General features: G+C 49.0%; 1 protein-coding gene across 5 annotated transcripts in view; it reads left to right on the forward strand.

Annotated features, from left to right (window-relative positions):
- The window catches only part of DPP6 (dipeptidyl peptidase like 6), a 479,395-nt gene that overhangs the window by 450,776 nt on the left and 13,552 nt on the right, over positions 1–15,067 (forward strand). For all 5 annotated transcript variants that reach the window (XM_077304797.1, XM_077304801.1, XM_077304799.1 and 2 more), the window contains exons 15-17: positions 1,141–1,188; positions 2,840–2,955; positions 12,498–12,572. In XM_077304797.1, the coding sequence (XP_077160912.1) occupies positions 1,141–1,188; positions 2,840–2,955; positions 12,498–12,572 (239 nt within the window). The remainder of the gene's footprint in view (positions 1–1,140; positions 1,189–2,839; positions 2,956–12,497; positions 12,573–15,067) is intronic.

Here is a 15,067-nt window from a genome sequence, read left to right on the forward strand (position 1 = left end):
GATGCCCTCCAGCGTTTTCATGGCAGACTCAGTGCGGGGTGGTTTGCCAGTGCCTTCCCCAGTCATCACCGTTTACCCCCCAGCAAGCTGGGTACTCATTTTACCGACCTCGGAAGGATGGAAGGCTGAGTCGACCTTGAGCCGGCTGCTGGGATCGAACTCCCAGCCTCATGGGCAGACAGCTTCAGACCGCATTTCTGCTGCCTTACCACTCTGCGCCACAAGAGGCTCATATCAGATGGTTTACCCTGTTGGAAATCCATTAGGATTAGGTAGAATACTCTGGAGTAGTTTAAGGATTATGACTCACAATTATATTCTACATACCCGCTGGGCCTTCACTTAATACAGATCCCATTATATAATGCAAGTTTGTATCAGGAACAATCCTAAGGCCTACTCGGAAGCGAGCCTGATGATATTCATTGGGGCTTACTCCCAGGAAAGTGACTTTTGGATTGCAGCCCTAAATCTGTAGTTAAAGATAAGGAGGATTTTTCATTTCTGACATCAGTGTTTTCTTGTTGACGGGCACATGGGGATCCTTACAAAGCACATGGGATTTCTGAAACTTTGGGGTGTACTCAGGCTCACCCTGCATTTTTATAAAACATCCATTAGACTCCGGATCCCTCTTTTCCTCTTGTATTTGAGTGAACGAGATTCTTTCGCAGTTTGCAAACCACCGCTGGAAGGCAGCAGCTAATTTTGCATATTTAACCACATGCAACTAACAATTTCCATATCATTTTGACAAACATATCAGATGTTCATCTGCGGTTCACGAACACCCTGTGATTTCTTTGACAGCTGCTGTAGGAAAAAGTGAAGGATCTTAGTCAGGCCTTCATAAGTAATATGCAGATTTGCAAATCACTAGCCGTGGAAAAAATGTAATTTTCTGAAAAGCTCCATTTTATATCCTCGTTTCTTTTGTGGTCTCAAAATTGTAAGTTACAGTAATTTCAGCTAGTGTCTTTCTAAGAAAATGACTGGGATAGTCAACGTTTAACTTGGAGACGGGGGGCTTTCCAAGGGGGGGACTATGTATAACGTGTAGGGTTGCTAATTGTACTTGATGTCAATGATAATTCTACAGAAGTAAATAATCCTAAAACTTATATTTGCCTTCTATTTCAGCTATTTCCTCAGCACAGAGGAATTGCCAAGAAAACGACATCTGTACAGGTATGAATTATTCTATCCGGAAAGACAATTTTTGGATCACTTCTCTGAAAGAGACCGTTACTGAATCCTGTCACAACCGATTCCCTAGTCAGCCCGAACTGAATAGACACAATAATGTCACCGAAGGCTATAAGGACTTGACAATCGGCTACCAGAGCTTGGCGACTGTTTTCTTTTAGAGAACATCGTCGGCCTGATAGGAAATGGAGGGTTTTTAAAGTAGAAGGAAAAAAATGCATTATAAAGCCATTCAAAATGACAAGGTTGCATCCATTTAGCGATCATTTTACTGTATTGAAAGTAATCCTGCAGCCTCATCGCTTCCAAATTCTAGGCAGGGGCTCATGGGAGTTGTAGTCCATGGACATCTGGAGGGCCGCAGCCTGCCTACCCCTGCTCTAGAGCATTGCCACAAGGTTGGTTTCCTCCCACTGTTCCAACAAGCCACAGCAGGGTCCAGGAGGATAACCTGGCCATTCCAGCACAGTTCGATTAAAACTTGAGATTACCAAAGAATGGCCTGAACATGAATTGAGGCCCTAAATCAGGGGTAGTCAAACTGCGGCCCTCCAGATGTCTGTGGACTACAATTCCCAGGAGCCCCTGCCAGCGAATGCTGGCGGGGGCTCCTGGGAATTGTAGTCCACAGACATCTGGAGGGCCGCAGTTTGACTACCCCTGCCCTAAATGGTAGTGGGAGATATGGCCCATCAGTATTTCTGGACAAGGGGAACTTACTTTCCACTAGGCCTAAAAACGGGGACAGTCAGTTGCCACGTGCATTAGCTCCCGCTGCCATCTTTGTCCTGGCCTCCATGCCTTGCCTCTAGACATCGTGTCATGTCGATCTTGCAAATTTTTGCTCCTTGCTTGACAAACATCCCTCAAAACAGAAAATTTGGAATCATTCTCCGGTGAAGCATGGCACCGTGTGCGCTGTTACCTGAGTGATCTGATTCTAGGAGACAGGCAAGTCATAATGGGACAGAGATAGAGAAAGAGACCACTGCCTTGCAATTGGCAGAGGTTCTTCTCCAGTTAACTAAATTCGGAGAATGCCTCAATCTTCTAATATCTTTTTGCAGGCTTGGGCATTCTAACAGAGGTCTCTTGGACGGTCCCGTATTTGAGAGAAAGAGCCCGTTTCTTTTGCAATGGGCAGAGGTTCTTCTCCTCTGGTTCGCTAATTTCAGTAAATGCCCGAATTTTCTCTTGGATGATATCCCATTCGTGTGAGGGAGGAGAACATTCAGAAAGAGAAGCAAAATCTCCCATGTTGCTTTGAGACTGGCTCTGCCATCACCCTTTAATCTTGAGGAGCTGTTTCCCTCTCTCTTCTGGGGGGCACCCCTCCGTTTGAGAAATGGGGCATCACCATGAAGCCTCATTGAGGTCATAGGTGCCATTCCTCAACAGGAAGGGGGTACTATCCACCAGCAGGAAAGAGGAGGGGCCTTTCAGATTCTTCAGCAGAAAGATGGATTCTCCCTGGCAAATGAAAGATGATTAAATGGGGACAATTGCAGCCCACCAATCCACGTGAACAGGGGGGGACTCTGTCTCCCAAGGTGATCTGCATGCAGAAGGCAGTTATAAACAAGTCCTTTGGCTCCTTGGCGTTTATGCACCTGCCTCATTGCTCTCTTTTCAGCACCAGCCTTGGAGACTTCAACAGGCAATGTTTGTCTTGCGATCTGATTCCCAACTGCACGTACTTCAGCGCATCCTTCAGCCCCAACATGGCCCATTTCCTGCTGACCTGTGAAGGTAGGCTTGGCTTCCTGCCCAGGAGATATCCCGTTCTACACCCACTGCGACAATCGGCTTTTGCAACTCTGAGCTTCGCCTCACTATTATTTGGCCTCTAGATATTGTATTACTTTTTCTGTCATGGGGGGGGGCACTCTTCTTAAAGGCAACGGGCACAGTTCAAGGGTGTCAGGTGTACAAAGCAGTTCCCCACCCCAAGAGAGCCAGGTTGGTGCAGTGGTTCAGAACGGCAGCTTCTAATCTGGCAAGCCGAGTTTGATTCCCTGCTCTTCCTCCACATGCAGCCAGCTGGGTGACCTTGGGCTCGTCACAGCCCTGGTAGTGCTGTTCTGACTGAGCAGGAATATCAGAGCTCTCTCAGCCCCACCTGCCGTACAGGGTGTCTATTGTAGGGAGAGGAAGGGAAGCCGCTTTGAGACTCCTTCTGGTAGAACCAGCTTTTCTTCTACTACTACTAGTGCTTCTCTAGACACATGCAATCCCAGTGCCTTAGACCAGGGGTAGTCAAACTGCAGCCCTCCAGATGTCGATGGACTACAATTCCCATGAGCCCCCTGCCAGCATATGCTGGCAGGGGGCTCATGGGAATTGTAGTCCATCGACATCTGGAGGGCTGCAGTTTGACTACCCCTGCCTTAAACGAAATCTGCTAGGCAGGAGCTAGACATGGTCCACAGTCGGTCATCAAGTTCACCCAGGCTGCCTTTTCATCCAAATCATAAAAGTAAATCCGTTTGCGGACGAATCAATATTTTTGAAGAAACTAACCGAAGAAGAGCTGCCCGGAACTTGTGAAAACACTGTCCAGCTTCAAGCAGGCAGCAGAGAAACTGCCCCCACCCCACCCCGGGTCACGTGGTGGCTGAACGTGGCGTTCGGCTTCTCGCCCGTGAGTTCCGCTCGGTGGTGGCTTGCACATTCCTTCCCATGCAGTGAGCTGTCCAGGCCCCGATTATTACTGTCCGTCCGGATGATTATCTGGGATGGGTTTCTTCTTTGTGTACCCCTGCAGCAAGATAATGTAATTAATGCTCTGGGACAACTCTGGTGACCTTTTGCCACCGCCTCGTACGGCTCCGGGAAGCTTAAATTGGTTTCTGCTGCTTTCGACGCAGGCCCGAGCTGAATTGCCGGGTTGCATTTCTTATTACGGTGGGCGTCTTGAACGCATTTGCATTTGCATGCCCTCCTCTCCTGAGTCCCTCGTGCCCTTAATTCTGAAGGATGATCAGGATTCACCGCTGTGCCCGGCTCAGATATCAGGACTCCTTGAGGGGAGAACGTTGTGCATTCCCTTTAATCAGGGCAGCCCTTTAAAGAACAGGGGCCACTCGGAAATCTTATCCACATGCTTGAGCCATCAAAAGTTCACTTGCCCCAGCATAAAAGCAGGTGCCTATTAGCTCCCTTAATTTTTTCGAGAGAACATCTGTTCTGTCGCCCTACAACAACATAGTTATTAAACCAGGCTGTGATTAATTTAAATTGTCACTTGCAGGGAATTCAGCTTTACGTCCCTGCTTCCTCTAAGCCGGCCCATCGTTGGTGTCTTATAAAATATTTCATTGTAGTGGGAAGCATCATTAATTCCATGTAAATTACCCTTAATTGCTCATTGACATTTGGAGAAAAAGAGCAGGGAACGGGGTTAATGCAGAAGCTGTCGGTGGCTTTCAGCTTCCTGGGACATTTCCCCGAGAAGGCGAACCTCCTTGTCACTATGTAAAACTGGGGACCTGGTGATCTTGGGGAGCACCCATCCTGTCTGGTTATGGTACGCACATTTGGAGAAGGAGCACATAAGGCAGAGTAATTCGAAAAGCAAGCCAAGCGATGCATCTGGAGGCAAATTATGTTTTTTTCTCGGTTCTCCCACTGGTAGATGAGTTACAAAATGCAGGCAATGGCTTTCACACATTCTCTTTCAGAAACCTTCCCCATGTTGTTTTGTGTGGTTACTTTACTGAAGGAGCTGTACTCCGTCATCTGCTTCACACCTTTTTATTGTGACTTTGTATTTGGAACATATGAAATATTCAGCTCTCATTATATCGCTATGAATAAGAAGGGCGACTGGTCATGGCAATCTGGCTGCTGCATGTTTTCTACATCTAGAAGAAGAATGCCAGGGTAAACCTAGAAACGGAAAAGGGAGCTTCTGGTCAGCAGCTGCCTGAACCACAGATTCATTGGCTAATTGATCACTGTCCCCTGAGTTCAAATCCCCCATCCTAAGACAACCAGCATGGTGTAGTGATTAAGAACAGTGGCTTCTAACCTGGTGAGCTGGGTTTGATTCCCTGCTCCTCCACATGCAGCCAGCTAGTTGACCTGGGGCTCATCCCAGCCCTGAGAGTGCTGTTCTGACTGAGCTGTCTCAGCTTCACCTACCTCACAGGGTGTCTGTTGTGGGGAGAGGAAGGGAAGGTGATTGGAGGCCACTCTGAGGCTCCTTTAGGCAGTGAAAAGCAAGGAATAAAGATCAATTCTTCTTTTCTTCTTCAATGCGGCCCATTGACTGTTTCGTAACCGGTTGCAGCATGCTGATTTTTCCCGGGGAATCTCTGGAATTCTATTTTGTTAAGGATGCAAGACTTTTATCCTCTTGGCTAGCCAATCAGGCATGCCCCAGGCCACCCTGAAGCTAGCCAGCCAGTGGACCACCAGGTGGCTTGGCACACAAGCAGTGGAGTTGGGTCCACTTCTGATGCCCTGCGCTCTTGCCCTCTGTCACCCTAAGCAGTTGCCAAGGGCCACCCAGAGGGCGGGCCACCCCTGAAAGGGAGCTAAGGATACTCTGTCAGAGGTTCCTAGCTCAACCATTCCTGGTTCCTTTGCAGAGAGACTGTCCAGCCAGTCCCAGCAGTTGCAGTGCAGGTACCTTCAAATCGTTGAACTTCCCCTCCGGGAGGATAAGCAGTCATGGCAGCTGCCTTCCCATAATGCCCCCGCTAATGAACGTTTTGAAATCCGAAGGTGGCATCGTACGTTCTGGGAACAGGAGCAGTGTGTGTTTTATTTCCACCTCGGTTGAACTCCCTACTCCAGAGTGGCCCGGGGCAGATGTTCTCATCCCGGAAGATTTGGAGCGCTTCAAGGAGAGCTGCCGTCTTTTACCTTCTTTGCCAGCTGGACTCTTTATTAGGTTTATTGTGTCCTGATTCCCAGAGACCGATTTAGCTTATAATGAACACTGCAGGGATATTAAGAACATATGCCTCTGAATCTGCTGGAGGAGAAGGCCCACGCAGAGAGATGAGACAACAGAGCTGGCTGTTTTTTATGATGCACGCTCGGTTTGAAGAAGAAAGGACCTTGAAGTGGGGCGTTTGCAAAACAATGAAATATTCTTCAGATCTCAGAAGCTACACAAGTAGGTTTGGATGGGAGGCTGTTGTAGGCCTGCCAAGGACCGAGCTTGAGGTCCAAGGCAGGATCGGAAGCCTGCACTGTAATCGACCAATGGGTGACTAGATCCCGTCTGCGGGATCCAGTCAGTTGAAAGTGAAACTGACCAATAGCACACACTGGTGGGAAGATCTATTGTGGGGCTTTTGTATATCAGTTTGGGGTCGTTGTGGGTTGCTTCGGTTCGTTTTTTGTCCCTTTGTACCATCGTGCTGGGTCCACAATAAAGAGCTGAAATAAACACCCAGCAAACTCCCAGCAAACAGCAAACCACCGGTTTGGCTCTTGCCTTGAAAACCTTATAGATTCACCACCAGTCAGCTGTGATTTGGCTTACCACCCACAATGGACACCAACAGTGATCAATTACTACCAAGCTTCCGGGTCGGCTGTCATTTTCATGAAATTAGTCTTCGCTTTGGTCACATCACACAAAGAAAAGAGTCACCAGAAAAGACAATAATGCGAGGAAAAGTGGAAGGCGGCAGGAAAAGAGGAAGAGCCAAGATGAGATGGATTGACTCAGTCATGGAAGCCACAGACCACAGTTTGCAGGACCTGAGCAAAGCTGTCAACAACCGAATGTGTTGGAGGGTCCCCATAAGTGGGAAGCGTCTACCTGCATTACAGCCCCAGGCGGTCACCCCAAGAGGCTTGTATAATAACCCAGTAGACATACTAGGCCCAAGATCATCTTTCTTTCCCCTCATAAATGTCCTCTCCACCCAAAAAAACTTATCTTCACCTGGAAGCTGCCTTGAATCACAAGGAGCGGCAGTGTAAAGCACTTTAATAAATTAATTAATTAAATAGTCCCAGAATGAGCTGTGCCTAAACAACAGCAGGTATCTGTTCTCTGTAATGTAAAATAAGAGCATCCGAGGAGCTCCTGGGTTGTCAGAATAACTCAGCATTGTTCAATGGCATGAAATCAAGACAGCGCTGAAAAGGATGATGATTTTTACTTTGCTAGATATGTATCTACGGGACGGAAGCCTCTCGCTTGCCTTAGGGGTTGAGTATTGCCGTTCTAGTCCTTTTGGACTGACATCTGTGGTTTCCAGCGAATGCCACGAACATCTGTCTGCAGTATTGACTCTGAAAGCGCCGTGGACGGGACAGATCTTTTAATTACAGCCAGTGGCTCCAAGATGCTCCCGGCCCTTTTTGTTTATTAGTATGATAATATGGCCTCCGCGTATGAACTTGAATGCGCAGGGTGATGAATAATTCATGGCCGAGCAAATAAAGAGATCCTGGGATCTGCACGCCGGAGTGGAGGGGGGGGAGGCACGGGAACGGGTGGGGGGCTGTTGGCAATTATCGTCCTCTGGGGCCCTCCCTGTTGGCCCACCCCCTCGCCCCGCTGTCACAGCTGCTCTTTTCAGCCATTCATCACTTCCTGAGAAAAGACTTTAGGGGAGGTGGGCAGGGACAGTTTCAGGGGCTTTATTACTGCACACTTACTGGGAATGGCCTTCTGGATACTGGGATCGAGGAGAACAGGGAGGGGAAAGGAGGTTTTGCCTTAACATTCCTTAGATGCCTTTTTTGGTCTGTCTGTATCCCATTAATAGTTTGGGGGGTGATTGGATGGCTGTTAGATACTGGTGTTTATGTCCCCATCGCTGCCACAGCTCTCAATACAACAGGCCTTCCGCACAGTAAGCTCCCCTCCAGTTTCCCTTCCCCAGGGCCCATTCTGCACACACGGGATAATGCACTTTCAGTGTGCTTTTGCCACTGGGTTTTCCTGTGCAGAATAGGAAAATCTACTTCAAAAGTGCATTGAAAGCACCTTATCTAGCATGTGCAAAATGGGCCCAGGGGCCCACAATGGCTGTTCCCCCTCCTCTGCCTCACCCAGGCCCTTTTGGGGTGTTGAAAAAAATATGTCAGCAACTGAAATTGTTATATCATCATGATGTTTTAAGAGCCGGTGCACCAGACTCCCAGATTTCCTTCTTCAGAGTAGCCTCTAGTCCAGGCTTCCTCAGGCAGGGTTGTGTAGCAGCTCCAGCCTCCCCCATCTAAGTCGCATCCATCCTACCAGGGTTAATTTTCCAGGTCATGCTTCCGTGCTAGCCCCAACCTCGTCCTTACCATGATATACTTTCAACACGGCCGCTTGTCCGCGTAATAACCTCTGGGTGTTTCGTGATATCGGCAGCAGCAAAATTGTCGCCGCCATTAAACGAAACACCTTTGCTCTAATTGCAGCTATAGGCTGCCTCATTACCTCCAGGATGTCTGTCGGTGGCAAGCTGTAATTTCACCCTCATCTTGGAACACCGTTCCCTGCTCATGCCCACGCCGGAGACACTGGAGAAGATTTCCATGGCTGGCTTTTGTGCCGGTGAGAAGGGAATCTGTTGGCCAGGGTGCCATAAAACATCTTTAAACTGGTCCGTGGCTTTCCGCCCCAAATGGGACAGGTGCAGCCATACTTTTGAGACAGAATTCCCTGCCCAGCTTGGAGGCACGTTGCTCTTGGGAGGATCAGAAGCAGGCTTGGCCCATCCTCCCCTAAAGGCCACCTGGCTTGCTTGGTCAGCAGCACAAACCAGCAGGTGAGGCTTTCCATAGTGAGAAGCCTTGTCATCTGCTCATATCTGTAGCTCCTCCGGCAGCTGAAAAACAGCTTCTCCTGGAGCCTTCCTCTAGATCAGGCTTTCTGAAACAGGGTTTCATGAAACCCTGGGGTTCCTTGATGGCCCTGACTGGGTTTCCTGCTTGGGTGGGAGTTCATTATTTTTAATATATACTTTTATTGGGTAATATGACCATATATGGACATGTCGACCCTCCCAAAATGGCCAGAGAGGAGCAGATTGGGAAAGGGACATGTGCGCTCCTGTAGACGGCCAAACCAATGACTGCCCACCCATGGGTTTCCTCCACTGTGGCTCCTGCCTTGTGGGATGGCCTGCCCCAGGCAGTCAGGAAAGCCCCGGGCCTTCCGCAAGCGTTGCAAAACGGGACTCATCTGGAGGGCTCTCTGGCACAGGGAGCTGGGTTCTAAATATGCACGTGCAATGGCAAACAAATACGCTTCTCGCCGTTGGCATTCATTTCAAGCCCGTTGCTTTCCTGACATTAGAAGCCAAGCACGGAGAGCGGCACCAACGCATCGCTGAATCCAAACAGCTGCCGAAGACAGAGAGAAGCGCCGGCCTCCCGTTTTGCATTTCCTGCCGTTCTGGAGATTGTCTCTGTGCACGCAGCCGAATGTATCCATGAAGGAGGGCGACAAATAAAAAGAAAAAAACACCTTTCCTTCTCTTTCTCAGCCTTCTGCAGATCAGTTTCATTTGCAAGCCGTTCCGTTTGTCCAGCACAGCATAAAGGAGTCACCTCGTCAATGGACAGAATTTCTCATTAAAAGGGAATGGAGACCCCAATTGCTTCATGAGTCTGGAGCAGGGGTAGTCAAACTGCGGCCCTCCAGATGTCCATGGACTACAATTCCCAGAAGCCCCTGCCAGCGAATGCTGGCAGGGGCTTCTGGTAATTGTAGTCCATGGACATCTGGAGGGCCGCAGTTTGACTACCCCTGGTCTGGAGTATTCGTCTTTCCTCCTTATCCGTGCCATGCAAATCAGGGGCTTATCTGAAAAGCTGGGGGGGGGGGGGGATGGAACAAGCGGGCCACCGCATTTTCCTCTTTGAAAGACAGACAGAGGGACGGCTGGAAGCCTTTTTGTGAAGGCGGACACTCTGTGCAGATGACATCTCTCCCCCACACACACACACACATACACACAACCCTCTCAACACACCAAATCGCAACTCGTATGTTGTGCTCGAAAGAAAATAAATTCCTGTGCGTTGATAATCCTGCAAGGACCAGAGAGGTTGAGGGCCACAAAAGGATAAAATATATATTAAATAAGCAATATATTAAACAGAGCTCAAGGTAATTAAAAATATGGAAAAAACATGCAGAAGAAACACTTCTTTTCCATAGAGGTCGCACGCATGCAAAAAAACCTGGCCCTAACTTGTTTTGACCTATAATATCTTGATTAGGGATCAATACAAAGAACACTATTATGGAATTCAGTCAGCTGCCCAGGAAGCAGATTCTTGCCCTCACGGTCTGCCTGATAAAGACTTTGTCACTTTGTGTGTCTGGGTGTGAGTGTTCCGGCTGTGATCATTGTGTATGGGCACATGAACAGCAAAAGGCAGGAGGCACCTTTCATGGCAGTTTTGCTCTCAGATGACCCTTGGAACCATGAGGACTAGCAGCTTTAAAGATACTTTGTCTGAAAAAGGGAGTTCCAGAGAGTGGATGAAATCTTGTCACTGTAAGACCAAGCTTGACGCACAGCAGATGTCCTCCCCAAAATCTCACAACCAAAGACAAACGTATAGGGTCAGAGTCGGATTACCTTTACTGGCATAGGTATTCAGTCTGTTTAGGACCCTGAGAAGCAATCTCAACCCTTTGAATGGGTGCTTTAGAAGTCGGCACAGTTGAGCCAGCTGCCTGCTAGGGTCCCGGGATTTCTCTTTGCCTTTGGTGCCAACATCAACCTCACCCAGCATGCCTCTGAGGACCTCTTCCCTGCCCTCCGGTTTAGGAAGCACAACTGTACAGCTTTTGCTGAGTCAGACCCCCTGTTCAGAAATCTGCACAATCCCTCGCTCAGCTGTAATTGCATCTGTAATTTCACTGTTTGCCATGGGGCAAACGAGGGCCTGCATCGTGCCAGGCCTGGGACTGCCCTGGACCGGTGCCGACTGGAAGCGGAATTTGCCCCATGACTGGACGAGCGCTGGGCCAGGCCAGATTCCTGGTGCGGGCATAATGTGCCATCTGTGGGAGTGCTCCTGAATGGGTGAGAGAAGGAAAGACAGGCTGGCGGAGTGGGAGGGGGGGCAGGTTGAAAGGAAGGAGGGGGGTCCTGGTGAGGGTCAGAGCAGGAGGGGAGCCCTGAAACCTAGCACCAACCCTACCCATGAGCGAGGTTAGGCTGAGAGGGCGTTTCTGGTCCTAAGCAAGACCCCTTGTCAGAGCAGGGATTCGAACTCCGGCCTCCCAGTCCCTAATCTGACTGACGCTCTAATTCAGGGGTAGTCAAACTGCGGCCCTCCAGATGTCCATGGACTACAATTCCCAGGAGCCCCCTGCCAGCAAATGCTGGCAGGGGGCTCCTGGGAATTGTAGTCCATGGACATCTGGAGGGCCGCAGTTTGACTACCCCTGCTCTAATTGGGAGCTTTCGATACTGTCAGAAAAGGTGCTCGGAGGAAGACTGGTTTGAAAGCAGCTCACATCCGTCCGTTTTTAATAAAACAAAAGCTTTGTTTGCCTTTAGCGTCCTCCTTTATCACGGGAGGATAAAGATGATGTGATATCAAAATAATCCTTAAAGGCAAGAGATTTTAATTGCGTTTGCACTAATTAAAATATTGACAATCAGTTAAGAGGCACGGAGCGCTCCGTGGAGGAAGGGCCATAGGATTTGCAGCTGTCTGTCTGTCTGGGGTGCCTCTTGTGTCAACTGAGTCAGCCTTAAGGTAAAGGTATCCCCCCTGTGGAAGAGCCTCTTGTGGCGCAGAGTGGTAAGGCAGCAGACATGCAGTCTGAAAGCTCTGCCCATGAGGCTGGGAGTTCGATCCCAGCAGCCGGCTCAAGGTTGACTCAGCCTTCCATCCTTCCGAGGTCGGTAAAATGAGGACCCAGCTTGCCTCTGGGGGGTAAACGGTAATGACTGGGGAAGGCACTGGCAAACCACCCCGTATTGAGTCTGCCATGAAAACGCTAGAGGGCGTCACCCCAAGGGTCAGACATGACTCGGTGCTTGCACAGGGGATACCTTTACCTTTACCTATCCCCCCTGTGCAAGCACCGAGTCATGTCTGACCCTTGGGGTGACGCCCTCCAGCGTTTTCTTGGCAGACTCAGTATGGGGTGGTTTGCCAGTGCCTTCCCCGGTCATTACCGTTTACCCCCCAGCAAGCTGGGTACTCATTTTACCGACCTCGGAAGGATGGAAGGCTGAGTCAACCTTGCTGAGTCTTAAATGAACACGAACCCTTGGCCATCTCCACTCCCACAGGATGCAGCACGGGGATCCTGGGAGTCATTTCAGCGTCTGGTATTTCTCTCCCCTCTTCTGCAGGTCCAAGGGTCCCCATGGTGAGTGTTTACAGCACCTCGGAGGGGCCAGACGAACCAGACGGGCCGCTGGTGAAAAGTAAGTTCAGGCCTTGGGGTTCTCGCTTTGCATTTCAGGGGTGACTTTGGGAGTGGGGCACCAGTTCCATCGCTGTATCCAGCTCAAACGGCCAAAGAAACAATTCAGTTTCCAGAGCAGCAGGGAAGAGCAGGAGTCGGAGCACCTTAAAGACTTAACAACATTTGCGGCAAGAGATGAGTTTTTGGGAGTCACTATTCACTTCTCCAGATAATTTTGTTCCATCTTTCCGGTACTACTGGATTCTTCCTCTTTTTCTGCTGCCACAGACACAGCTGCCCAACTTGATCTATTTATTTATTTATTTATTTATTTATTCATAGTTGGATTTATATACCGCCGTTCCCCAAAAGGTCTCACGGCGGTTCACAATAAAATATAAAATCACATAATCCCATAAATACCCCATTATCACAATAAAAAGATGGCATTCTATTCTGTAACTCTCCCCACTTCCCCCGCTTGTTCAGAGAGAGGTCGGACGTTAATCCTGTAAGAGAGAGAGGAGAGAAAGGCTGGCCGATGGATTAGGGATCTTGGATGGAACCCGGGCTCTGCCCTGGCCTCAACCTGGCGGAAGAGCTCCGTCTTACAGGCCCTGCGGAAAGATGGTAGTTCCGACAGGGCCCTTAGCTCCTCCGGGAGCTCATTCCACCAGGTTGGGGCCAGGACCGAAAAGGACCTAATTTCCAGAACATTTCTTGTAGGCTTTTAAAAAATATATCTCGAGGAGTTGCCCGGTGGGGCCAAAACGCAGTGACCAATCTGTCCTACACAATCACACCCTCCCCTTTCTTCCAAGCATCGTAGGGCTGTACCCTCCTCCCGTTCCCCCTGTTTCATCCCAGTGCGGGAGCCACGTAGGCTCTGTGTGTGTGGGAGAGAGAAAGACTAGTTCAATCTGCCTCTGAAGCGCATAGGAAGTCCATTATCCCCCCAAGTGGCAAGCAAAAGTGGCAAGCACCAAGCCACGCCGGTCCGCCAAGCTGCCTCGTTTTGCACCTGATCGAGCTTCCCGTTGGTGACGCAGGGCTCTCTCTCGCTCTATTGGGTGAGGGAAAGCCATTACAACAGCCTCTTGTTATCCAAGTTCTATTGATTTCCTAATGCGAGGCCACATTAAGGGAGTATCCTGCAATAATCAGATAACTGGAAATCCCACCAAATATTACGCTGTGCTAACATTTAATTAAGAACCGGCTATTTGTACTTCCTAGACAAGAGCCCCCAGAGGTCCTAAAGCAGCGGGAGAGAACGAGAATTCTCCCGAGATACGTCCGCCTGCGCCTCCGCTCTGCCCCTGCCTTTCTCTGGATGCAATTACGTGAGCAAATAGAATGACTTTCCCAGAGTCCCTGCGTGGCCGGCCTCTTCTTGCTGATAAAGCTAATTGTGCGCGCCGTAATTAAATGAGGAGCTAGCATTTAAACCAAACTTAACAGTCTGTTGCTTTGGAGCTTTTGTGGGAGTGATGATTTCAATAAGGATGAGACGAGGCTTTTCAGGAACAAGCCTGAATACTCATTGAACCATTAAACCCCACCTGCTGAAATATCTATGGGAAAAGAAGCTCATTAATTGGAAATTGACAGGTTCTGTGATGCGGCCTCTCCTTTTGAACTCCTCAGGGACAGGCGCAGGGGCTCCAAACAGGATGGTCACTTCCAGAAATGTATAACTCAGACGGGAGGGGAGAAGGCAGCGTCCCCCCCCCCTTCCTGTATTGAGTGTGGTCCCAGCAGAGGGGGAGTCAAGGGAAAGTAATTCTGAACGGATGGACATTCCCAAATTTCCACTTCTGGTTAATTCAGCAACTTTACCGAGAGAAACAGACCTATCCATTGGCAATATAATACATGTGTTCATAAAAGAAAGAAAAGTGTCCTATTTTTGTAGTTTTCCTTGTTTCTTTATTCTGTAGGACTTCTGTCCAAACGGAATCCAGGTAATCTCCGTTTTCAGGGAGAGTCTTTCATCAGTGACAAGTCCTTATATATATTAATAGTATAATACTGGCCACAGGCTCACATAGGGATGGGGATACCGGTCTGTATTGACACGTTCCCCAATACAGACCAGTATCCCCATATCCCCTAATCCATCGGCCAGTCTTTCTCTCCTCTCTCTCTTACAGTGGATAGGTCTGTTTCTCTCTGTTTGGTTTAATTATTAGACCGTCCTTCTTATACTCTTGTATGATAAGTATGACAACTTTCCCAATCAGTTATGCGGAATGAGCTTCATTCTAGTCAAGAGAAGGGGGTGTTCTTTGCCGCAGGGGGTGGCAGGGACAGAGAAGACTGTAGGGGACACCACTGCAGTTCCCTCATGTTACAAAGGCCACGGAGGCCTGATCCTGCTCAGAACCATGGCAAAGTTAAAAACACTCAGTATTGAGAAATGTACATATATTCATTACAAAGTAATTTAGAAACAGGTACAGGCCCTGGTATCGGCCTCAGTTACGAATCAAACCGTGCAGTGAAGACAGAAAA

This window comes from Paroedura picta, chromosome 11 (assembly GCF_049243985.1).
Source record: "Paroedura picta isolate Pp20150507F chromosome 11, Ppicta_v3.0, whole genome shotgun sequence".
In the NCBI taxonomy this organism is placed as follows: Eukaryota; Metazoa; Chordata; class Lepidosauria; order Squamata; family Gekkonidae; genus Paroedura; species Paroedura picta.